This window comes from Plodia interpunctella, chromosome 9 (genome assembly GCF_027563975.2).
Source record: "Plodia interpunctella isolate USDA-ARS_2022_Savannah chromosome 9, ilPloInte3.2, whole genome shotgun sequence".
NCBI lineage: Eukaryota > Metazoa > Arthropoda > Insecta > Lepidoptera > Pyralidae > Plodia > Plodia interpunctella.
In genome coordinates this window covers 10142314-10170312 of record NC_071302.1, presented here as the reverse complement: position 1 = coordinate 10170312, position 27999 = coordinate 10142314, and the positions used below count along the sequence as shown (strand labels likewise).

Below are 27999 nucleotides of genomic sequence, written 5' to 3'. Positions count from 1 at the left end.
CTGCATCGGCAGCAAATGTGTAGCTTTTGCGAATTTTTTGCGATTAAGTTGTGATACAATTTTAAGGTACGTAATTCCTTGATTATAAATTACCTTTTCGGGTGTTTATTGTCGACTAAATATTTTTGTTGAGTCAAAATTAATTGTTATTTCATTGGTTTACCTGACAGTTTTTTTACATTTATAAAAGCAGCAATGTACGCGCAACTGTTTTTTTTTTTGAGTTGCAACACCGTAACCCTTTCCTAAGCGACTCTATAACCAACCGCTTCCGTTTCATTTGCGCTTCAGCTATCAACTTAAAGTTACTGGAATACCGTTTGACATTACAACTGTAACCAAGGCGAAACGGAGCCGATCTGTTTCGGTTAACAAATAGCAGAATTGGCCAGCAGGTCCAATTAATACGTTGCATCGAAGTAGTACATTTGATCATGAAGTTGTTTGTCATAGGTTTTGACAATGAGGTATACCTAACTATATCATTTCTGAATATCCATAGAATTTCTGCATTGCCGTCGACGGATATTAAAACAGTGGAGTACGACTGAGCCTATTGGCCGCGCTTCAAGTCTGTCTTATGCATATCGGATCCACAGATTTGAATTTCATGATGAAATTTTTTTTTATAGTTTTAACTGTCAGTTAATAAGATTTTTTAGCCATTATTAATTATCTAGTCTTTTTTTTATTAAAATTTATGTGTGTATTCTAATTAAATGCGCAAGTTTCTGAGGATGTATTGTGTGTATGTTGTTATGAAATCTGGTACACGGGTAGAATATACATATCCTGTAATAACACATAGTGTGTTTTTATCCCGAAATTCCCACGGGAGCTAAGCCCTTTGTTGATACAAGAAATGGTAGTTGTAGGTATTTTTCTATATTTTTCAGTTCGCGCTTACAAATAATAGAAATAAGTCGATATCACTTTTCTTATCTATCACAGTGAACCTCAATAAGAGCTGATACAAAGGTAACATTTTATATAAAAAATAAATTAGAACATCAAACCACTTACACCATTAAAATTGTAGGAAAATACTTCGATCATAAAAATGTGTAAATATCCAAAATCTATATTTATAAAGATTTATATATTTTTTTTAAATACGTAATAACATTGTTTACTTAACCATACATTTAATTTTTTTTTATCTAATTGTTGTATACACGTTCATTTACAATCTCTGGCTATAAATTGAATCAAAAATTAAATTATAATGTTTCTAAAAACATACCTGAGAGATTTTTATTTACAAAATATGAAATATTACATGACATGTCCAAATGTTTCAGTAAATATAATAGATATGCATTTATGAAACGTGTCTTGCATATTTTTGTACTAGAATGTCCTAGTTTATGCGAAATTTAATTTAGCACTTCGCGATTCATAGTTACTTGTATTATAAACGTCATGATTGCATGCCAATATTAATAAAATAAATCTTAATTATACAACAGTTACTTGCATGTCAATATTCTAAACCTATATTATGGCCATTTATTTATTTAAAATATATTTTTATCAAAAGTACTACTTAGATCCATTAAACGTAAACCAATCAAGAACCAATTATAATATTTACAAAACATATTCATTCATTTTGAACACAAGTTTGGATTTTCTTTTTCGTACTTTCGTTTTCAATATTTTATGTTTTCATTATTCGAAAAATCATTGCCTCCACTACGACTAATCATACTCTATGGCACGGCACTGTTATTTTTAACTATAATACCAATATAATATGTCGATAACTATGCTTAAATTTTCGTCAATTTATAAATTGCTTTTCACCAGCAGATTACAACCTAGCGATATATATACACGTCAATTTATAAAATCACGATGTTTTGCCATAGTTCCGTGCCCTTAGTTCATTGCCACACGCAAGAGGCACAGAAAAATCATCAAGTACTTGGCACAAAATTCACTAATAACTAATAATAAAATTACATCGTAAAATAGCAATATTTTAAATTAAATTCTTTCTCTTTTCAACCAATCTTGTATTATTTTGTGGCATATCATACCATTCATCATAGAGTATCATTTCCGCAAGCAGGATTTGAAGTCCCCCACAGCTTTTTCAGCCTCCCTGGACGCCTGCTTCCTCAGATGTTTGAGTTTCTTCCGGGAATGGACGAGCAGGTCCATGTAGGACCTACGGGAGTGCTGGAGGTCGTCGAGGAACCGATGCAGTTCATTGGCTGCATACCTCCTCCAGCGTTGGACTCGAGGAATTTTCTGGAAAACAAAAGGTAGGAATTTGTCAACTGCTTCGCACAAGAAGTATTTAGAAATAGATATTAGATTTTTTCATCAGAGCGTTTCCGATGATATTATTGGCCGTTTATCTATGCTAGCTTTAGGAGTAATGTCTATGTATGTGTATGGACGGTCGCTAGCAATACAAATTCATTATCAATCTCATTATCCTTACACATTATAAAACAAAGTCCTCTACCGCCTCTTTCTGTATATATGTTCACGATAAACTCAAAAACTATTGCACGGATTTTTATGCGGTTTTCACCAATAGATAGAGTGAGTACTGAAGGTTGAGGGGATAATTTATTATGTTTTTACCCGAGCGAAGCCGGAACGCGCCGCTGGTAAAACATAAATACTTAAATTATGAAGATTCTGCTATAATTTTGCGTCTGATTTTGATTCTGCTTTAATCTTCCTTCTTTGGGAATACTATCTATATGTTAACTCAATCTCTTCGTACGTTAATATCTCAGGAAGCGACTGGGAATGCGCTCCTAATAAGAGAGAAAATCAGGCATTATCCAAATTCTATTTCTTTTCCAGTAGTTTGTAGCTTGTGAGAAATAACTATAAATATAAAAATTGACGAGAAAAAGTGCCTGTGAAGGTCTAATTTCTGAATAAATGATTTGAATTTGATTTATTTTACTCACATCGCACGCAGCACCGCAGGTATTGACTGCTTTGTCACATTTTTTTATGAAGTCTTCGCTCTGAAAAATAATGATAAACATCATTTAAATAAATATATAAGGACAAATCATACAGATTGACTTATAACACATAACATATACGTAAATCGACCTCCAAGACACGGATCAGTTTGGAAAAAAATCGTTTTCCATCTTGACCTGACCGGGGAGCGATAAGTAAATAAATAAATATATAATAAATAAATATATTAGGACAAATCACACAGATTGAGCTAACCCCAAAGTAAGTTCGAGACTTGTGTTATGGGATACTAACTCAACGATACTATATTTTATAACATATACATACATAGATAAACATCCAAGACTCGGGCTAATCAGAAAAAGATCATTTTCCATCATGGCCCGACCGGGGATCGAACCCGGGACCTCTCGGTTCAGATGCAAGCACTTTACCACTGCGCCACCGAGGTCGTCAAAAAGTCAAAAAGTGATGTAATATTATCCTAAATTAAATAAAGAATTTGGTCGAAACCGGGACCGCGTGTACTCGTATGTCCCGATGATGACTATTAGGCTAGAGAGGTCGTCAAGATCAAGAAGTAAAAATCTTGTTTTTATGGTATGAATAACACTGACTTGAGTCACTTTCGATCAGCCTATGTTTCTACATAGACTGATCCAAAGTGACTTTAGCCATTGCTTTTATCCTAAGGATTTCAATCCTTTGGAGAAACATTTGGTGTGATAAACAATATTCAGATTTTTTTTACGCTTCAACTAAAATAATTTAAGGTTTCAAAAAATCTTTATTGAAAGTAAATAGAAATAATCCTTCACGCCGGTTTCCGAATGAAATAAAGTCTCTTTCAAAGCAATAAATTGGTAATGAACATCAAACAAAAGCTGTTGCTCATTAACAAGCTATATCTAATTTCTAATAAATTAACTCTAATATACTGTAATGATCGGTACTGTTCTGTGTCTGGCACGATGACAGATTTTAATGTAAACAGCGGGTAATGGTATGTTACGACCAAAAGGCCGCTCCTAAATCTATGCTTAGGTAGGTATATTTGGGAATGAACGAAAAATTGTACATATCTACTGCATGGTTTGACGACCTCAGTGGCGCAGTGGTAAAGTTCTTGCCACTGAGCCGAGAGGTCCCGGGTTCGATCTTCGGTCGAGTCATGATGGAAAATGATCTTTTTCTGATTGGCCCGGGTCTTGGATGTTTATCTATATATGTATTTGTTATAAAATATAGTATCGTTGAGTTAGTATCCCATAACACAACTCTAGAACTTACTTTGGGGCTAGCTCAATCTGTGTGATTTGTCCTAATATATTTATTTATTATTTATTTTATGGTTTAGTAAGTACTTCGTACGGGTACCTACTAATTCCATGATCTACTGTAATTTAGATATCATTTTCGAAGATATATAACAAAGCAACACACACATATTTAATTAATCTTTTGTACTTTTCTGTATGTGTTAAAACAGGTTTGCATGACGGAAAAAGGCAGGTATTCAGTTGGAAAAATAACTGCCTCCGCGGGAAATATACGTGGGTGAAGAAGAAGAAGGTGATTTCTTATAAGATTCTTTTCTTTCAAATGATAAACCTGTCTCTCTCCACTGACCTCCATCTTCTGCAACTCAGGTTTACTATACTTTACCTTATTGAGATGCATTCTGAACACGATCATGTGCCCAAGCAGAAATTTGTGGTGGTTTTCAGCGCTGAAGATGGCCGCCCGACGGGCATTCGTCTCGACCACGTAGAGACTCTGCAGCAGGTCAGTCCGACAGGATTCAGGCTGGAAATTGATTAAAAAAACAAAATCAGCATCTATAACATTACTGGGTAACTGTATCTTAGGCCACAAATCAAACTCCTGTTGCAGGCGTTGATAGGTTATGGTGACCACTTACAATCAGATGGGCCGAATACCTTTTTTTTTTTAATATATAAGGACAAATCACACAGATTGAGCTAGTCCCAAAGTAAGTTCGAGACTTGTGTTATGGGATACTAACTCAACGATACTATATTATATAACAAATACATATATAGATAAACATCCAAGACCCGGGCCAATCAGAAAAAGATCATTTTCCATCATGACCCGACCGGGGTTCGAACCCGGGACCTCACGGTTCAGAAGCAAGAACTTTACCACTGCGCCACCGAGGTCGTCTGTTTGCCTGCTTGATAGTATAAAAAATATATTATAACGAAGCACGTTCCCGATTTTAGTACTTGTTTTCTTTCAATTTGTTGTGTTAAAACTTCGCTCGGGTAAAAACATAATAATATAATCTTTTTCAGGAATAACGCTAACTATTGATGGAAACTGCATGACAATCTGTATATTAATTTTTGCGTATATCGCGATAATGTGAAAGGATAAGAATATTTTATATCTGAAAAGGTATAGAATGGAATACTCCGGGAATAACCCGTATAGGGGCATGATTTTTTTAAATCTATATTCAGTATTTACTGTACATAGGTTATATTTATTTACATAATTTTGTATGAAACTTAGATTTAATTCATAATAATAACAAATATGATAAATATGTAGACAAGTGTTAGTTGTCCTTCTCCCAGTGGGGAGCGGCTGGTCTTCTGAGATACAGGCTCTGCTAAGTTCAGACACCAGTGTCTCACAATCTTATTTTGTATTCATATTAATACTTGTATTAATTATATTTAGGAACACTGTTCTAGAAAGATTGGTGGAGATAAATAATTTTTTTTTTTTTTATTTTTTTTTAATGTGGAATTTAGTTAGCAATGATTTTGGAAGTTTTCGGCAATTTAAAATTAGAGTAAGTAGGTACTACTTTTTACATTCAATTGAAATCTGATAATTAAGCCGAACTGAACATTTTTCAAAAACATAATTTTATTGTTGTAATTTATGGTTTCGAACAAATGTTCTGTTCAAAACATGCCGCAGCGGACCCGCCTTCATACTAAAAGACCGAATTATGTTATAACTTCCATTCATTTAACAGAAACTTGACTGAAATTATCGTCCAATATTAAAATAACTCTTTCAGTCTCAAGATAGCATATCTGACATAATATTGGAAGGCCATTGATAAAAATTGTCGGCGATTGAAAATGAGTTCATAGGTGAGTGGCCACGAAACTAAATAATTATTAAAATAACCCTATAATTTTATGTAATATTCAATACCTTTTAAGTATGTTTGTGGACAAAGCTTTTAAAAAATATATTAAATTTGTAATCGGTGAACACATTTAATAAATTTGCTCCATTAAATATGAAGTCATGTTCTTAATTTATATAATATAATTATGAAAACGAAGCGGAAGCGGTGTGTGTGCGGTGAATGATCATGTATTTGAAAATAAATTATTGGATTTTGCGTTGAATGAAATAAAACAGATCGGAAAAATATGAAAATAATCTCTTCATAACGTATCTACTTAGGCGATAAAAATGTGACCAGTACTTCACTATAGCCACAGTCTTAGCAGTGTTAGGTAGTATCTCCACACCAAAAACCAATGCTCGCGTATTGACGCGATAGAAAGACAAAACGCACTTTTACCTTTATAAAATTCACATAGATATAATCGCTACATAACTTGTAAAACGCTGATGTAGCGGCCCCGTAATGATGGCGCAGATACTGCCATTGCCAAGGTTTGCAAAAATATCGACGCATGTTATAGAAATATATTCTATCGCTATACATATAACACGTAAACAGATATTAACAAAAAAGACTACAATTTCTTGACGTTTATCGAATCGTCTTTTTCTCGTTTGGGTATTATTAGTAACATATAAAGTAAACTTTCTGAATTTTTATGATTCGGGTGTGATTTTAGTACCGATCGCTTGTCTAACGTCAACCTTCCTTCACGGTGCTGTTGTTGCCTATCAGTCGACAAGGCTATATAATTATGTGTCGCTTCGTAGTGGTCCAATCCCGGAACCTTACGCCATAGAAATAATACCTTATTTAGCATGAAACAAATCATTATTTAAGTAGGCCTATATTTTTGCAAATTCAGGAACATCAACATCATTTAATAACGTCGTTCTTCGTCGGTGGAGTTCCTTCCATCTCTTTCTATCCTTAGCCATTGTTTTGACCTCCGTGTACGACATTAATCTTGCTATCTCCTTTATTTGGTTTGCAAATACAGCATTTGTCTATTTTAATTTAACATTGCGTATTGGTATAACATTGCGTAATATTAATTTACAACTGGGTCACTAACAGTGCAAATATATGCAGTGACAGACAGTCATTGTTTGTACGATGAATCAATACTTTCCTAGGATTATCGTGAAAGTAAATATTTTATATTTATAATGCACTGTGCATTATCTATAGGTACTTTCCGGATATTTCTTCTATGAAGTCACACACAGGAAGATGCCTATCGAAACATGTTATGTGGTGACACATCAGTAACAATATATCCACTGCTGAACATAAGTACGCATTTACTACAAACCAAGTTGGTGCAAAAATACATTTTTGTGTGTATGTATGTATGTTTGTAACGCGACCACTTTCGAACCGTTGTTGGTCTGATTTTGATGAAATTCAAAAGGTATGTAAATTTTTAAGTTCATGGGGCATAAAAACCTGTTCAGTCGTTTTTGAAACATTGAAATTTTAGTAAAAAAAAATGTGTTCGCGAGGTCTAGTTATTATTAATAAGGTAATATAAAATAAACTCGCTTTCCGTTGTCTGTCTATCCCTATATTGTATGCTTAGATCTTTAGTACAACCTACGCAAAGGATTCAGATGCGGCTTTTTCAAAATAGATACTAGTGACTTGAGAGGAAGGTTTATATGTATATAACATGCTTAATATCTTAATATTGCACCCGTGGGAAGCCGGGGCGGGTCGCTAGTCTTTTATAAATTTTCACAAATCCCAATTTAGATCTGTGTCCGATAGAAAGTTGCTACAGTTTATTTATTTAACAATATATTTTTCTTAAACCTACATTAATTCGGATATTATTACGGAACACGTAATGAACATTTATAACGTTCTCAACTACTACAAAAGTTAACTGGTGTTTAAAAACAATTTAAATACTGGCTACGTTTAATTTAAATAAATTAAATTCAAATTATCTGCATTCTTTACTAATTTACCTAAATTGTATTTTATTTTTCTTTATTTATAATGTTTATTGTATAAGTAATATATCAATCGTAGTTATATATCTCATTCTTCACTGTTAATATACACACACACACCGTTCGCACACTGATCCAGGTCTCATCTGAAAATCAGTGTATCGCCCCTCTGGGTGATATGTGTACTGAGATGGGCCTTTTTGTATTGCTGCAACACATTACACTTGCTCAATTGTGATATGTGAATACTGTGTTTTATTTTATGTTTTTAGTCTGATTGTGCGTTAAATAAATAAATAAATAAATATATTAGGACAAATCACACAGATTGAGCTAGCCCCAGACTTGTGTTATGGGATACTAACTCAACGATACTATATTTTATAACAAATACATATATAGATAAACATCCAAGACCCGGGCCAATCAGAAAAAGATCATTTTCCATCGTGACCCGATCGGGGATCGAACCTGGGACCTCTCGGTTCAGTGGCAAGAACCTTACCACTGCACCACCGAGGTCGTCGCGTTGTGTTGTTGTTTTACAAATAAATGTGTTTTCTATCTATCTATCTGAAGAACATATTACTGACATTAAAAACGATCATAACAATGCAATATTCCTTGACCTCGCGTGTATTCATACAACATTACCTACTTCCGTCCCGACATAAACTTGAGTTTCAAAGACTGCAAGCCATAACCTATAACTCTACAATAAACTAGGATGCAGCCTTGCAGTGTGCATAAATTTAACGATACAATTATGCCGTGTGTGTTCTTTTATTCTTAAGACAATATGCTCGCTGTTTGCCGCTGGTAAAGATCTTTAATTATCGTGGAATATTTACAATCCAAAAATATTTTCTAACAATAATTTTAGATTTTACATTTAACGATAAAAAATTTAATTTCAGAAAAACTTTCCTTCTATCATTGCATTTAACACAAATTTATAAAATTTCAACGAATATTTTATTTAATTCTTATAATTACATTTGAAAATTCCGATAAAACTGTGCATACCTAAACAATACGACACGCATCAGATTTTAAAAAACAGGTGAAAAAATTGTTACAATACCATATATTTATAAATCACGTACGCAAGCAAATCAATTGAAATGTTATGTCGACATATAAATGGATACTGAAAATTGATGACAGAAAACAGCAAGATATGACCTGTCCACATCGTATTAAATACATCCTCTTAACATAATATTGGAAGGCCACACTCCGGCCTAGTTAGAGAACATGTGTTCGCGAAATGGCTTTTGTAAATAGTAGATTTTTATGTAATGACGTCATCTGGAGCCATTGAAGCATGGCAACTTTTGTAGAAATAGTCTGCTCGACAAAATTACTACTGGAATTTGTAAACAACTGTATGATCTACAATTTAGAAAATCAAAGGAAAATATTATCTTTACAGTCGAAGAAAGTGTGTTGTTAAAACTGGAGTTGTACAGTGAAAAAAATGTTTGTATTTTCCAACACAACTTTCGTTAATCTTTATTAGAATTAACATTCATTCCGTGGGAAATATGAAAATTGACAACGCAAGCCCACAGACTTTATGTAAATGAATGATAATTAACTATTAAGTTAAATATGATTTGGAGCTGATCGGAATTGGAAACCAGCCATAGAAATTATATATCAAAATAGTTAAATTAGTTTCTTTTGGCAGCGGTGGTCGTTCCGAATTGTGTAGCTTTGATAATTGCAAAAAAAATATTTAGGTAAGTATTTTATTTCTGTGTTTTTATTATAGTTCTTATCTAATACCTTTAGAATCCGCGGAAGACCAGCGTCGTTGTTCACGCGACCACATTATGATGAGCGAAGACCATTTTTGTACATTAGCGATTTTGGTAACTCTAGCAACTATTAGTGATGTATTTGTGTACTATGTAAGTACAATGGTTAATCTAATCTTAACTAATATTATAAATGCGAAAGTAAGTTTGTTTGTTACCCCTTCACATTCAATCTACTCAACCAATCTTCTTGAGTTTAAAGTACGGAGAAGGACATAGGGTACCTTTCATCCGGGAAAAAGAACAGCTGCCGTTTTGGAAATAACGCGGGCGGGGCCGCAAAAACTAGTATCAAATAAACATTTTTTTTTCTTTCTTTCTAATTAGTACAATACAGTTATTAAAACAGTGATAGGTCTTTAGTCCATTGCCGATGAGAAAAATACCCAGTTAATCCTTTTTCTCGGTTGACTTTTAGAATATATGCTATAAAAATATTTCTTTCACAGCCGAAACACATTTTTTAAATACATGTTTAAGTTTAGACAGATGCATTAGGATGCATTAGTTCTATCAATGTTTACAGCAAGCAATCGTTTGTGTGTCCGTCTGTCTGACAGTTTTAATATTGGCGTGCGCCGACGCTGATCTATTGCCAATTTGATAAGTCGGGTGTAGGATGACCATTTCTTTGTTTTATTTAGGATAGTGAAAGTCAGAAAGAAAAATAAAGGTATTTTTATGTCCGCGATATAAATATAAATATTTTTATTTTTGCAATAAATTACTTCTAGGTTTATAAGAAAACTAGCTTCGAAACTTCGCCCGCGTGAATTTCATAATAAAATCTCGGTCATTCTTTAAGAAAAATGAGGAAGAGTATGTTTACCAATTTGTAGCTTTTTATATGTCAGTCAATCAATCAATCAGTAAGTCAGTCACTCAGTAATGCAAGAGTTTTATATATATACTTATATAGATAAAGAAATAACTCATATTTATTCGTCTTTTAGAGTAGTGACAAAATCCAATATAGCAAATTTTAGAAATCGCAAAATGAAATCACAAAGAACTAATGTATAATTGTTAAATAAAATAAGTATTTATTCAAAAATTATTACAAAAAACTATTTAATAACACTTTAAAAGACTAACATATCTAATCAATAACAAATTATTGTTTATTATAAACTGCCATAATCTAGCCTAATTGCTTTTTGGGGTCCCGGATAAACCTATAATATTGGTCACCCATCAGCAATATGACGAACATACCTTGCGCTGCACCTTGACTTGCTTTGATAACGATGAAGACGATAGTAGTTGCATCATCAATGAAATACATTGCCAGAATAGTTTAGGAGAAATTAGATATACCTACATTTTTTTTTAAATTTGTTATAGTCAAGTTGAGTTATTTAATCAGGAATTAGACCCCCACAGGCACGTTTTCACGTTAATTTTTATATTATATAGTAGTTCCTCTAAAAACTACAAACTATTCATTATTATTAATCTATAATATAAATATAAAACAGTATGAGTCGACCTCTCAAATTTATAAGAATTGTTTTCGAAAATCGAATGCGCTTGAAATATTTTGAATTGGAAATCGCAACAGTTTTTTGTATCAAAACCGCATGTAATCTAAACATCCTCAAATAAGATCTATTAGACACAGCACATTAAACCAATTTGTAATATTTTTTTGTCAACAATAATAAATATTGAATCTCAAAGAATGTCAGCAACTCCCTAAGCAAGCCTGTTATCTGTAGTAACCCGAATCCATTGGAATTTAAAATCAAATTTACAGAATCCGCAACAGTTCCGGGTATCACAGCATCTCTGGCTATCTTCAGTGTAAACAACCGAAACACGAGTTCACCTCTCAGCCCACGATTCAAGCCCCGTTAGGTACCCTCAGTAAAAGCTTCATTCGGATCTAGGTTGCATGCATACCGCGAGCGCAACTTATAGACAAGTACAGAAAGCAACGCTTAGTAGAAATTCTCTATGGACTAGTCTATTAAACAACTAAAATTGACGACCTCGGTGGCGCAGTGGTAAAGTTCTTGCCACTGAACCGAGAGGTCCCGGGTTCGATCCCCGGTCGGGTCATGATGGAAAATGATCTTTTTCTGATTGGCCCGGTTCTTGGATGTTTATCTATATATGTATATGTTATAAAAATATAGTATCGTTGAGTTAGTATCCCATAACACAAGTCTCGAACTTACTTTGGGGCTAGCTCAATCTGTGTGATTTGTCCTAATATATTTATTTATTTTATTTATTTAAAATAGAATAAGGAGCCGTTTTCTATATTATACAATTTAATCACATCACTGGTATACAATTTAAAATTAAAATGCTTATGGAACGATCGGTTTACATATCTAATGAGTCAACTTAATCGTCAAGACTTGCCCGTTGGGAATTAATTCATTCACTAATTTAAAACAAATAAAAGATTGAACAATATTATGACTCGTATCAAAAGGAACCACATGTATCTAAACTAAGTAGGTATTCCGGTTTCTTCCCAAGCCATAGAGCGTTGGAGCTCATTTTCTTCTCTACGTCAGAGAAGAAAATGAGCTCCAACGCTCTACGGCTCAGGAAGAAACCGGGTGCCGAAGGGAGAGTGCTGCCTTCGGCACACATACAGTTAAGTTGTTGAATCACATATATAGTCGTTGACAACATCAAGCCAGCGTTATGGGAATGCCCCGCTCTGCCAAGATCTGGTGACTCGACACGTCATGTTCTATACTTATCACAGCTTTAATCAATCTATTTGTATTTTATTGAGTTGATAAGCGTAAAATAAATAAAAACGAGCGAATCTGTTTCTATTGATTTTATGATTGTTTTGTTACTTGTTAGTGAATTAATTAAATTATGTTATTTAGTTGTTTTTGATTGAAAAATCCTAGTAATGATGTAGATGTAGTAATGGTCAGCCCTTCTGGCATAATAGGGACCAACACTGTTTGAATGAGTTTCTTTCGGCATTTCTTCTCAGCAGTGGTCGTTCCGAAATGCTAGTAGTTTGTAGCTTTGGTAAACATCATTTAATTTAGAATATGACGTGAAAAAGTGCCTGTGAAGGCCTAATTATTTCTGAATAAATGATTTTGATTTTTGATTCTAGTTATCCGAGTACATAAAGATCCAATGGTGTAACTCTTCCGCATTCTCTTTATTTTGTGCCACAGTAATCTATTGCAGATGCACTAATGCAGTCTATAAGCTGCAATTCGAGTGCATAATACTGCATTGTCGGAGCTTATGGAATTTCGATTCGCTAATGCTGTTTGTTGCAAAGATTGCATTGTTGCTATGTGTAAACATTAACTAGCGACCTGTCCCGGCTACACTCGTGTAAAAACATCACAAATTATACACCTAAAACTTCGTCAGGAATCACATTTATATTGGTAAAAACCCCATGAAAATCCGTGGAGTTTTTGAGTTTATCGCGAACAGACAAATAAACATGTATCTTCTCAACACGATCAAAACCTTATGAAAGCAATGTGACATCACTTTTATTTTGGTTTACAATAGACTATTGCCGCATTCCTGTCATCTTACATAATTTTGCATAAATAAATAAATGCAAGAACACAGTCGGCTGAAAATTATCTTATTCATTATTATTTGTTTGGTCCGAATAGCTCGGAAACAATGGATTTAGAAAGTTGGACAGATTTTCGAAACGTCATCTGTTCATTATACGTCTTGCCGGAGATTTTTTTTTCTTTTTGTACGAAATAAAATGTATGAGTTGAGACGCTGTTTCTACCCCTATTTGTGTTCCTATAGATATATTGGACTATATTGTATTACTAGCGACTTCTCCCTGCTTCGCATGGTTGCAATACGTTTACATTTAAACCTTCGTCTTTAATCACTATGTCTATTTTAAAAAATCGCATCAAAATCCGTTGTGAAAGAAAGAAAGGAAGAAAGAAATAAAGAAAGCATTTATTTGCCAAAAACATGAGTACAAATAGACAAATTGATGTCAAATGAATTAGACCTACACGTTTTACCGAATATAGGTATGCAAATATAAATAAATAAAGAGGAGCTTGCTATCCACTACAAATCCAAAACAAAAAAGAATTATAATGTATACTAGCCCTAAATTCTATCCGAGTCTATCATTAAAGAAATCATTTAAAGTATAATAACATTTATCAGTTAATAAAGACTTGAGGTGCTTGTGTAGTTTTAAAGATCTAAGCATACAGACAGACAGCGGGAAGCGACTTTGTTTTGTGATATTGTAGTGATAGGTGTGTCAGAGCCAAACCCGATTGCTTAGTCGTCCTCCGTTGTTTCGGTGTCCGTCAATGGACAACGCAGAAATTGTATGAAGATTCGACAATGTCAAAATCTTTGGATAACAACGGAGACGCAACACGCTACTTTGACGCTACGAGACTGTCGGGGCTAGACTCTTATATTATATATAAATAGTCACATCAAATAAAAGTTTGTATGATGAAAATTATATAGGAATAGAAATGTTTGTATAGGTTTTCCTTGACCTAGGAATTCAAATAAATAATTTATTATAGAAATATTAAAGTTTCACGAATGGTAAATGATTCCATTAAATAACTTTATGGCCTCTACTATTCATTAAATCACGCAAGCAATAACAATTTTAGTGCTAAATTAACATTTTATTCATTCATTCAAAATATCGGACAAGCTGTAGTTGATGATACTTGTTGACTTTTTGCTCATACATACCATTTATACTATAATATAGTAATAATATTAATAAAGAGAAAATATTTGTATTTTTGTTTGTAATGAATAAACTCAAAAACAACTAGGCAAGATAAAAGAAACGTTCAGGAGTAACATATACGCTATTTTTCTACTAAAGTTTTACCCGAGCAAAGCCGGGGCGGGCCGCCAGTCTCCAATAAATTTCATTTACAACGCAGATACCGTCGCAAATTAACATATATTGCGAACTGTTTGTTATTACCACAAGGAAAAGCCAATGTATGTCGAAAACGCCAAGTTCAGCGAACTCTTTGTTCATAGCCTCTTGCTAGCGACCAACAACTACTCTAGCCAATTTGACTACCCAAATCATACCCAATTAAAATTCAAAATTCTTTATTCAATTTAGGATGAAATACATCACTTATTGACGTCAAAAAATTACTTAAACTAAGCCTACTGCCGGCTTCCAACGCGCAGGTGAAGAAGAAGCGGCGCAACAAACTTCACCGCAGCCTTTTCTCCAAGGACGTCAATTAACAAATATAGGTCTTATACATATATTAAAAATTAGGAGGAAACATTTACGTCATTATTAAAAATGTCAAAACTTGAATGAATAAATCAAATAAAAGTTGTATATCCAATATTTTTTTTGAAAATTGTCACACAAAAAGAATATATAAATAAAAAGCTAAATGTACAAAACGTACGTAATAATGTCATAAGTCAATTACATATGCACTAGTCTATGTTTATAATTGTATGAAGTTGTGAACTTTTGTAAAATTATTTTAAAATAATTTTAAGACCGGACAAGTCACCAACAAACGCCAATGTTTGTTAATTAGTGCTTTCACTCCATATGGCAGTGTCATTAGCTAACAACTCGCGAAGTATGGGACCTAAAACCTAGTTTCGTCAGTTAGCACCACAGCACTCATCTCACTGAGAGATAAAAGTGCATTAGTATAAAAAAGCAAATTAGTTGGGACAGTCTGAGGATAGGCCCCGTATGATCAGCCAGCATCCACATAATGGCCGCGACACCCAGCCATGAGGAATATTATTATAAGAAGAAGACAATAATATTGTCATTAATACGTAACAAAGTGTAAACGAACCTGTTGGGCCGTCACCCGTCACCTATACCTAAGGTCAAGGAGCATATTGCAATTAGCAGATTATTATATTATGTGCCATATTTACGAGATTCAAGTACCTCAATAGTATACAATAAAATTATTGCATGTTATTATTGATACAGAAAAAGAAAATCCACAAAATTATGTCTTTTCGCTATGTACTATTTCTTCCAGGCTTCCAATGACACTAAACTGAATACAGATATCAAGCCGAAAAGTGCATAGAAAATAAACTTACAGCATTATCCACAGCTCCAGTGTCCAGTACAGCTAAGGTCCGGTTGCCAAAACCATTGATCTCTTCGAGGAAGTGTCGTAGACTTGAAGCTGTCTTCGCTGAGTACTCAGTGTATAACAACAGTGCCTTTTCATTGGCTAGCTGGATAAAAAGGTATAATTTGTAATAGAATTTATGCTTAGATTATATTCGTCTAATGGTCTAACAACTAGGTATGCCGACGATCATGGGAAGTGGAGAAAAAGTAGGAAAGAGAACTCGGCTCCGACGCTTAACGGTTAGTAATATTAAAAAGAACATAGGATATTTTATCTTGGAAAAAGTACTGTCACTCAAAGTTACTCCCGTGGTATGAACGTTAGCTCCGGTGGTGAATTAGGAAAAAGTAAGTAAACAGATGACGGGTTGACGGTGTAAAGGAAATTACTAGCAACAGATGGATATGAATGGCCAAGTACAGATAAGGTTGCTGTAGACGGAAGGAGACCTTTGCAGTGTGGGTCACAGGCAGTTGCAGGTGACGATAATGATGACAAAACGGACCTTCAATTCTGACGCCAGTTCATCTGTGTTCTGCCACTCCGGATCCCCAGGGTCTTCTGTGTTCGGCTCCACATCCACCCAGACCGAGTCCTGGGAATGAATAATTGATCTATCAATAATAACGATGAGACGGCAATGAGCGGTGTGTGACACCCGCATTGCAATATATGAGGTCCTGGGCAATCCAGGTACCATTAGTAAAGCCTGCGTACACTTCTTGTTCTTGAGTTGGGCTGGTTCGAATAACAACATCTATCAGCAGACTCCTCACGCAGAAAGAGCCTAGATAAGCTATATAAAATAGTCCTCGAGAGAAGTAAAAAGTAAGGACCACTACACAATCTTTCTTGGATGTCATATGACTAAGGGAAAAAAACTATGACAACTGATAGGCAACAGCGGCATTCCTAAGGTTGACGTCAGGCATTCGGTCACTAATAAACTCACAGAAAATATACACGTTATCACGGCCGGTATATATAGAGCACGCTCAGATGATAGAGAGAGAATAATAATTATGTTTGGGAGAGTGAGATCTATAAGTATTACAGAAAGATTCGGTTCTTTTCTCAGATTTGTATTGTATTCAATTGATATACATCTACCTACATCACTACTGATGTTAAAAATTAAGGCGGAGAAGAAGCGGCGCAACAAATATATTCACTGCACCCTTTTCATCAACATTCTTATAAGGTATTCCGTTGACAGTATAGGTTTTATGCAGCACATTTAATAAACCTTGATCGTATAATATGATATATTTATTTGTTCGTGACATTAGAACATTTAAACCTGTCATAACTGTTCTGATTCGTGAGGCGAGCGTCGTAAAGTTTAGCGCTAATTAAAGACTAGATTTACAAATAGTCCAACTGGGGTCCGGCGTAAACTTCACCTTTGTGACGGTTGTAAAGAAAATGGGCGTAACTTTACGATGTCAGCTTAGACTACCACGCAATGAGTTATTTTCAACCGAAAATGTTTGTAATAAAATCTACAAAAAATATAAGAAGACGCGTTTATTTAAAAACACTGTGATTGTATAAAAAGACGTTAAAATACTGGCCAATATAATTCTGGGCCTTTTAAAAAGATACGATTGTCATTTTTATTCATTATCAATATTGACACAACAACCAATTTGTTGTGTTTTGATTGAAATTTGTATCTTATCGTTTTAATGTATTTTTATGGATTTATATAGTTTAGCACACTTTCACACTAAGGATAGTGTGAAAATGTGCTTTATTTTAAATTTCTAAAAACACAGCGATAGTTCTAATAGACCCGCCGTTACTCTGCTTTAAGGTACGATTCTTCATCATATCGACGTGTTTTGCTAACACTGGTCAGATTTTATTCAAGTCGCCTAATGACATGATTTACGATATAAGCAAGACGCGATGATGGGATATAAAGATTATGATCCTGTCGGATATGTTTCTCTTAATGTCAAAAATAATTATTTATATGGTCGTTTTTGATAGTAATAATGAATACTTAATATTAAAATTTACAGTAATACCAAAATTGACCCGAAGACATAAATATTAATAACTCATACGAAATATTTTGTAAACAAGTTCGTCCTTAATACAGGAGATAAGCTTATCTGTTTGTCTTATCATTCATGGCAAAATAACTTGCATGCCATTATCACCTCATTCACCTCTTGCAACGACCTTGCCAACCCAAACAGTTCATGACTCATATTTGCAATATTTGTGCGGAACATGTGTTGAAGCCTATTAATTCCTTAATAGTGAACATTTTTTTAATTCTCTTAGTTGTCTACACAATTCGACTTGGGGCAAAAATACATTTTTTGTATGTATGTTTGTAACGCGATTACCTACTTTCGAACCGTTGGTCTGATTTTGATAAAACTTAAAAGGTATGTATGATCTGTCAATAGAATTTTTAAGCTCGTGGGGCGACAAAATAGTTTAGATCGTTTTTGAAATATTCACAATTAAAAAAAAAAAAACTCGTCAAAAATTTATTGTGTAGCGAGGTTTTTAAAGTATTATACTCAAAATATTCAACTATTTTCATTCTAAATTTAAAATATTACTATCTATTTAGAAAAAAAATGACCTAGTTTTAATATTAATTATAGAGTAAAGAACAATCAGACATGATTATAAACACAATAAACTAAGAGCGATGGTAATTCCAGGATGTTATGATGTACTTGGCCGCAATATTTTTATTCCCTTAGCACGAAGGTTTCTACAAGAATAGCCATAGGCAAACGTGGAACGATGTCACAAAGGAAGCATAAAATTCTTCCGCTCTGTGTACAATTTATGTATTTCTGAACGCACTGAACGTTATGATGTCATGGAGTTTAGAAATTGGTTACGCAATAAATTATTTTTAGTTCTAGTAACGGATTGGACTTGTTTTGAATACCTTGTATAATATATTACGATCACTTTTTCGCTCACAACTTATCACATCTCTCTCTCTCTCTCTCTCTCTCTCTCTCATATGAGCGTCCTACTTTTTCCTCTCCACTTCGCACTGTCTTTTGTAAATTATCATATTGTTTTTATTACAAGCTTTCATCATTAGTTTCACCTGTCTCGATATTTGCTTGTCTGTCTGTGATCAAATCTTGCAAGTTAAATTTCTCCTACTTCCAGTGGTCCTACAAAGTTTTGAAATTTTCCAAGTTGCTTCAGTTTTCATGAACATGCATTAATATGATAAGCATGATCTGATGGTGCACACTGGATCAGCTCCAAACGAGGGAACTCCTCAACGGTTTACAGTAGTAACATGGGATTTTTGTCAGGCATTAAATGCTATAAGATCTCTCTTGACGACAATGAAAATGTGTACCTAGTATATGTATGGTCCTTACATATGAAATTGGCGTTTGGTATAGGAGGAACAAAAGTCGAATATTTTTTTATATAATACATTTATTTAATCATAGTAAGAACCATTATTATCTATGCACTTTTGCCATCTCATAGGTAGTTCATTGATCCCTTTACTAAAAAAACCATTCGGACGGGAATCAATAAAATCTTTGAAGGCGGTTTGGACTGCCCTATCGGGGTTGAATTTTTTCCTTTGGAAGAAGTTATCCAAATTTCGAAAAAAAATGGTAATCTGTAAAATTTTTTAGTAAACGGTGTAACACTTTTATGTTTTAACGTTTTATTTTTTTTTGACATTTCCGAACTCTTTCATTCTGTTTGTCTATTATTTTGTTCTTGATAATGTCTTGTCATGGTCTTGTATGTCAAACTGAAATATTGGTTGATTATATTCTAATGTCTAAAGATTAAAATAAATTTTAATCACCTATTTATCTATTAAGATAGATCTGTAATTATTTATAGGATCCCCAAATATTTTGGGTAAGAGCTACATTTATTCTTTGTTATTAGAAGTTGTTATTTTGTTAAAATATAGTTCTATGTGAAAAACCTCATCATGGATAAATATTGTATGTAAGCAAATCGCCTATATTTTATCCCTATCTATTTACCATCCCTTTATTATAAATTGCGTGTAGCTAATTAATAGCATGCAATTACTTTATTTTCATAGGGATTTACGCTCCGGTACCGGATTCCCCTTCATCCTACGGCCGCACTTTGAAGATATTCCCTTTCCCTAAGTTTTCTTGATGTCTGGCTGATATGGAGGATTAAAGGAATTGGTGGTTTTGTTTAAAGACCTTTTTATCAATCGGGATGTGTTAATATTAATTTATAGTAACCCACGTATTTAACAGCACTCTTCTATTTCCTTTTTGTTACATTTTCTAAAAGTAAGTCTGTCATTTTTGTAACGAAGTCATTTTTGTTATCCTTTTCTTACTAGTCTAGAATAAATGCTACAACGAGAGAGACAATATGAGCGGATAATTCTAGCCTCCTTGTCTACAAGACATTTGTATGGCTTAATTTGGAATAGTGAATCTCAAAATACTTTACAGGAAGCGGGATTCAGCTGAGATATTTGTAGTAGCAAGTAGTCAATATTTACACACAATGCTGAATGTTAAACTGACAGACATCATAATATAATAATCTTGATTTTGGTGAGACTTTGAAATCTATTAAAACCATATAGCGTAGTCTTACTATTAGTGTAGATTTCATTTACTGAAACATTCATACTTACTACTCTAATCCTAACTAATATTACAAATGCGGAAGTAAGTTTGTTTGTTACCTCTTCACGCTCTATCTACTGAACCAATCTTCTTGAAATTTTGCATACACGTAGTTTGAAGTATGGAGAAAGACATGGGTACTTTTCATCAAAAAAAAACTCCTACCGTGGGAAATCACGTGGGCGAAGCCGCGGGCAAAAGATAGTATATTATAATTCGTTGTAAGAATCAAGGTTAGATGGAAATTTTGAGATAAAATATAGCCTATAGCGATCTTGGATAATGTAACTATCTAATGCTGAAATAATTTTTGAAATCGTTTCGGTAGTTTCGGAGATTATCCGCCTCAAACATACAAACTCACAAACGCTTACCTCTTTAACAATAATAATATAGACAATAGTGTATACGTCTTCCAATAACGACTTCAAACATGAACGCCTCTCTATGACTGCCATCAAATCAATTGACGTAGGACATTGTGAAAGTTATCACAAAATGTGTCCTTAACTCACGTCAGGAAAATTATCTGAATGACGTCACAGCTGATGCAATGGCTGCAGCGCATTAACCTTGAGTTAGCATGTGTGTCTCTGGTTTACGACTGATCTGGAATCTATTTTATGCAGAGAAACATACAATATTCTGTGACGTCATACTTCGTGTCTAAAGGCATACACGGCTCATCAATACTAGATCTGAGCCTGTCTATCTGTTGTGTGGATCTCCGAGCGTTTCGACCGCTGCGACCGCGCGTCCATGTTATTTTTCAAGTTTTAACAAAGACAAGAATCAGTTTTACTATTTTACTTTAAAATCATTAATCTGTACTGTGGTCGATGTCAATTCTGTGAATGATTGATTTTGGAAATGATTGCTTCCTCAAGAAAATTAACATATATTGATGATTTGATGATTTACGCCCTGATTTTGATTACGTTTCAATATTTATGTAGATGTTAAATTTACCGTGAAGCGATGATGATCGAGTAGTCAAGACCGTCCAATTGTGGTCAAAAAGTTCCAAGTTCGAATCCTACTCGTGTCACTTGAATTTGTATACCTATCTAACTAACGCGGAGTTGTTTTCATAGACCACCACTTGCTTCCGGTGAAGGAAAACATCGTGAGGAAACCTGCACACTGGTTGATTATTAACTTGTGTGTGAAATGGAGAAGGCAATGGCTAACCACTTCATTAATAATGCCAAGAAAGTTGTTGTGTGTGTTACATTCCACGTAATGACCACGACCCTCAGCAATGAGGAATACGACTATGAAGATCTAAGGGTATATAGGTTTCTTCACGATGTGTCACCTTCACCGGAAGCAAGTGGTGGTCGATGAAAACTACCATACATGAGTAAGATTGGTATACAAACTCATGTGGCACGAGTAGGATTCGAACCTGGGATCTTTCGATCCACAGGCGGGCGTCTAAACCATTACACCACCATTTACCGCACCTTTAAATAGGGACTTGAATAAAATCTGACACCAGCGTTAGCAATAACACTCGAAAATAACGAACGACTTAACCGTCTTTGATGTGGTTGCAGAAGATAACACAAATAACACAAAATCAGATCGCAAGATTTATAAATAGCCTAGTTTATCAAAGAATAGATTGACACAGCTCGTCACCAATGCAGCCAATGTAGGTGATGAGACATCGACCTTGGATGAAAACATACGGCGGTTTATTTCGGGCGGTTACGACGCGGTTACATGTGCAATTTGACTTATGTGATGCAGTTCTATTATTACATTCTGTGTGGTGGTAAATAAAGTTGTGATTGGAAATAGAGATGGAATATTTTTATCACATGCACGATGAGATATTTTAAAATTTTAAATCATACCCAAAAATCGCACTGGATGTCTAAATATGCATCCCAAGTTAAGTATTAAAAGATGAATTCTATTTTTAAAAATGTTAATAATGTATATAGCATTATGTTTGCAAAAAATAAACAAATTTAATAAATTTGACGACCTCGGTGGCGCAGCGGTAAAGTTCTTGCCACTGAACCGAGAGGTCCCGGGTTCGATCCCCGGTCGGGTCATGATGGAAAATGATCTTTTTCTGATTGGCCCGGGTCTTGGATGTCTATTTATATATGTATCTATTTATAAAATATAGTATCGTTGAGTTAGTATCCCATAACACAAGTCTCGAACTTACTTTGGGGCTAGCTCAATCTGTGTGATTTGTCCTAATATATTTATTTATTTTATTTATTTATGCAGGAAATTTTTTTTATCAATAGGATAAGGTTTTTATTGAGATAGTTTGTGGAAAATGAACTAGTTGTATAAATGTAACATTATAATGTACGTTTTTGTGTATAATCCATGAAGGTAAGGTTGTTCTAAATATTTTTGTAGACTCAAATATGTAAGCCACGTTCCGAAACTTACTCACTAAACTAATAACCACGCATCTTATTATGTAGAATCATAATTCATCAATTAATGTCAAGTTAATGTGTTACGACACTGATTACAGCGACAGACGCTGATGTAGGTCATGTGTGGTTATTAAAACAACCTTAATATTTACGGCCCCTGTTAAAGGGTCGACTAACATTCTATATTATACTTATTTTTTTTGCCGAATATTTTTTTTTACAGTTCAGCAAATATTTGTACTTACAAGAACAGTTTCTCGTATGTTTTCACTTTTTAAACTATGCATTGAAAATAGTAACGTGGTTTCTTCAATTTCAACTCACGTCCAAAACTTTATTATTATAATTATATTTTCTTCATCATGTGGAATGAAACACACACAACAACCCTCTTCTCTTCGCACTATATATGGAGTGGTTTGCCATTTCACACACAAGTTAATAATCAACAAATCAGCGTGCAGGTTTCCTCACGATGTTTTCCTTCAACGGAAGCAAGTGGTGGACGATGAAAATTATTACATAATATTATACACGAGTCACATTGGTATACAAATTCATGTGGCACGAGTAATATTCGAACCTGGGACCTTTCAATCCACAGGCGGGCGTCTTAACCATTACACCACCACCGTTTCGCCGGCAACATGGTAAAATCGGGGACTTGCTGACTTTAACACTAGTAAAGGTCAGTAAATTTATTTCCCACATGAAGACTGGCCAACTCGCGCACTAATGCCATAATTTATATCAAAATCTTATAGAGCTTCGTTTTAAAGAATGATTCTTATCTCGTGAGAAGTCACTGTGTATATAGAAACAGATAAGTGACAATTTATTCTGTAAACGTTACACAGCATTGGTATGCTGAAAACACACTACCTGATTAAGTGTTTTTAGTTTTTAGTTTTAACACTACTACTGATAAAGTGTTTTTTTACTATCTCCGCATCCGTTTCCGAATTAATTTTCAATCACGTCTACATCTTTTACGGGTAGTATATGCTTGAGATTCATATACTTAGTGGAACACTTTCACATACTCACATTCACATACGTTTAAATTTATGTTTTCAACATAGTGGATAATGTTTCACTGATGTAGAAAATTTATCAAGAACACGCTAAAAAGAAAAATATATTACTCGAACTGTGAGCCGTTGAGCGTAGTTAATTATAATATTTATTACTATACTAGCGGCCCGACCTGGCTTCGCACGTGTAAAACATAATAAATTATATACCTAAATCTTTAACCTACACCAGGAATCACACTATCTATTGATGAAAACCGCATGAAAATCCATCCATCCGTTTATCGCGAACAGACGCGACAGTGGACATTGTTTTATAATATGTAAATAAATAAAATAAATAAATATATTAGGACAAATCACACAGATTGAGCTAGCCCCAAAGTAAGTTCGAGACTTGTGTTATGGGATACTATATTTTGTAACAAATACATATATAAATAAACATCCAAGACCCGGGCCAATCAGAAATAGATCATTTCTCATCATGACCCGACCTGGGATCGAAACCGGGACCTCTCGGTTCAGTGGCAAGAACTTTACCACTGCGCCACCGAGGTCGTCATGTAAGGATTAAGTCACAGAAAGATTGCTGTAATTAGATCTTGCTTATTTAACCCATTTGTTTTTTACAGAGTCAGCTGATATGAAGCACGACTACAAGAATTGCATGCCAATGCATATAATGGAGTTCATGTCGAACACGACATTTATGGATCTGATTTCTGGTCTGGTTCTACAGTCATAATGTGATAGGTGGTTCTCAGAGCGTTTCGACCTCTGGGACCGAGCTATCACTACGATCCGCCCATTTTCTTGTGGAAGGAATCATTTCCTAAATCAATCTATACTATTATTATAAAGAGGTAAGCGTTTGTGAGTTTGTGACTTTATGAGTTTGTATGTTTGAGGCGGGTAATCTCCGAAACTACCGAACCGATTTCAAAAATTCTTTCACCACTAGATAGGTACATTATCCGAGATTGCTATAGGCTATATTTTATCTCAAAATTCCCACGGGAGCGAAGCCCCGGGCAACATCTAGTCATTCATATTTACATTACCGCAGTACAGATTAATTATTAAAGTCAGATAGTAGAATTTAGTCTTGTCTTTGTTAAAATTTGAAAAATTGTAATGACAGCGTGGCCGCGGCGATCGTAACGCTCTGAAAAACACCTATCAGGACAGGACATACACATATTCTTGTTAATTGTCTTTCAAGAAAAGTTTACGGAGAAATTTTGTTGCGCCACTTTTTCTCGTCATTGTAGATGAAAGTCGTCACAGCTTTGGAAGTCACCAATAGCTTACAAGTATGTAAAATAAAGATTAATGATTTTGATTTTTGATGCAACCGAAAGCATAATTACGTGATGAAATATTCTGGAGCAGATTTTTCAAACCAATAGAAATTTGTGAGAACAAAATGTTTTGAAGATAAATCTCCAATTAATCGTTATAGACTGCAGTTTTAGGATCACAAAGATGGTCAATGCACAAAGGAGAAAGATTTTTTTTTTCAGTAGCTACAACATGTCCCACTGCTGGGCAAAAGCGTCCCCTCGGAGAAAGAATTACAACTAATCATTCCATGAGCTCTTCTGATAAACCAAAAAAATTTTTGCCAGTTCGTATTAGAAAAACTTTTTCATTTCTCGTACTCTAGATTCTTCTCATCCGATAACTAGAATTACTTAGCATGGTAACGTTGAAACTTAACGTAAAAGGTTGCAACCATACAATTTGTCACTATTTTTTATCAGTTCCATCAATAAACCCGCGATTTAGTTAAAAAGTAGCCTTCGAGTTTCTCAACTAGGCTCTGTCAACCCGTTTAGGAATAAAGACGAGGTACGGTATCTGTATATGCTCAGAAAGGATTATTATTACAATACTAACAAAAACAAAATCACTATAATAACTAATATAAAAATCTTAGATCAAATAAATCGTTACTTAGCCAAAATGCACGGATTTTTAACATAAAATGAATATTCAAAAACAGGGTCTTCTTGCATAAGCATGACAACTATACATTTTGCTAATACAAATTTAACTATGTTAGTACCTATGTAAATGTCTATTTAAATTTTCTTCAAACATAATTTATTTATGATACTTAGAAATTCAGTTTTAAAAACTGATAGACCAAACATAATATTCAAATGTTCCTAAATTTTAATACCGAGTAATAATCTTGAAAATAATCATAGTTTTATTATAATAAATAATAAATTAATTACTTTTATATTAATAAATATATAATGTGTAATTCAGCAATCAAAAGGAGTAATGTTAAAAAAAAGAATATTGAGAAGAAAAATACTGGCAAATAATAATAAAAAAATAAACTTTTTACCGATCCAAGTTTTAACAGAAGAAATCATTGCTTTAAAAAAAAATCACAGAATATCACTTCTCCCATTCCAAATTCGAATAGAGCACCGCACAATTAATTCTAAATACCGCACATTCAGATTCTAAATACAAAACGTTCGAATATTAATTCTAAATTGAAAAATCGTGTACAGACCTGTGCAACCGCCGCGCAGACCACTAGAAACGCGACGCAGATGCGCGTGAACATTTTGCACTGACTGGCTTGCAGTGGCTTCAGCTTTCAGGTGGTTCAGGTGATGCACGCTATCTGTATGACGTCAGAAAAAAAACATACCTGTACATTATATCCCGTATATTTACATAAAAATAAAATTAGGCGATAGAGTCAGCAACAGAGTAAGAATTTGAAAAAAAAAATCTGTCTGTCTGTATGTCTGTCTGTTTGTTTGTACACGCTAATCTTCGGAACTACTGGTCGGATTTGAATGAGACTTTTTAAGCCTGGGCAACATATAGGATATAAATTATTTTGAAAACTGGAAAACCTGATGGAGAACAATGATGGTACAGCTAAACTATAGGAAATATTGAAATGACGCCTTAACAAAAGTTGTTCAGCCTGATAAGCATTTTCTGTTGAGATATAAAAATTGAAGATCTGGAACACCTAATGTATAGGTATTGTTACATTTGTCTGTACAATTAAATTTCTCTAATAATTTTAACTCCTTATCAAAAATTGCTCGGCCACGCGAACGAAGTCGCAGGCATCAGCTAGTATAATACAAGTGTATGTAAACAAACAGTATATTTTATGTAGTTTCTGTTCACCATTTGCGTTCTCCATTTATTATTACTGAGTTTTTTTTTTTAAATACTTACTTTTAAATATATTAATTTTAGGAATTATAAGTTTGATTATAATAATTTTATTGTACCTTCTTTTTCGACTTCAGGACGTCTGTCCTACTAATTATAAGTCAAAACTGCTTTTCAAAAGTAGCTCTTATCAATACGCAATAAGATCTACTGGCACAAGCCACGATAACGACTTAACTTTAGTAGAATGAACATCAAGATTTGTGGGAATTTTGGCTAGCTGTTGCTGCGTGAATTGGCCCTTCCAAAAAGGAACAAACAAAACCAGCCATTCTTGTATCGCGTGTTCTGCAGTCTGATAATGACAGTTCAGATAAAAGAAAAATATATAAAGGTTCTCAATCTCTTATTCAATTCCAGTTTCTAATCGTACGATTTTAGTACATTTGGCTTAGACGTTTTTTGTGAAAATATTTGTAACGTTGACGCTGATATTGGCACTATAGACAAATCTCTGTGCAAAATTTAAGCAGTGCTTCTTTTATTGAAAATGTATTACACGCCTAGTTTGTTAGAAATAATAATTTTAAAAAAATATATCCTAAAGAAGAATAAGTATTGATTACGACACCCAATCTTTATTTATAAATAAATAAATAAATAAATATATTAGGACAAATCACACAGATTGAGCTAGCCCCAAAGTAAGTTCG

The 27999-nt window shown here is 34.0% G+C and overlaps 1 protein-coding gene across 1 annotated transcript; it reads right to left on the bottom strand.

Annotated features, from left to right (window-relative positions):
• Nucleotides 1-210: 210 nt before the first annotated feature.
• Nucleotides 211-26807, bottom strand: LOC128672536 (uncharacterized). Its single transcript, XM_053749755.2, has 6 exons — nucleotides 26661-26807; nucleotides 16539-16628; nucleotides 15996-16136; nucleotides 4624-4764; nucleotides 2937-2996; nucleotides 211-2256 (listed from the first exon to the last, which is right to left on the bottom strand). Exons 1-6 carry the CDS (start codon nucleotides 26712-26714, stop codon nucleotides 2059-2061), a joined length of 684 nt encoding a protein of 227 aa, XP_053605730.1. The 5' UTR covers nucleotides 26715-26807; the 3' UTR covers nucleotides 211-2058.
• Nucleotides 26808-27999: the final 1192 nt, after the last annotated feature.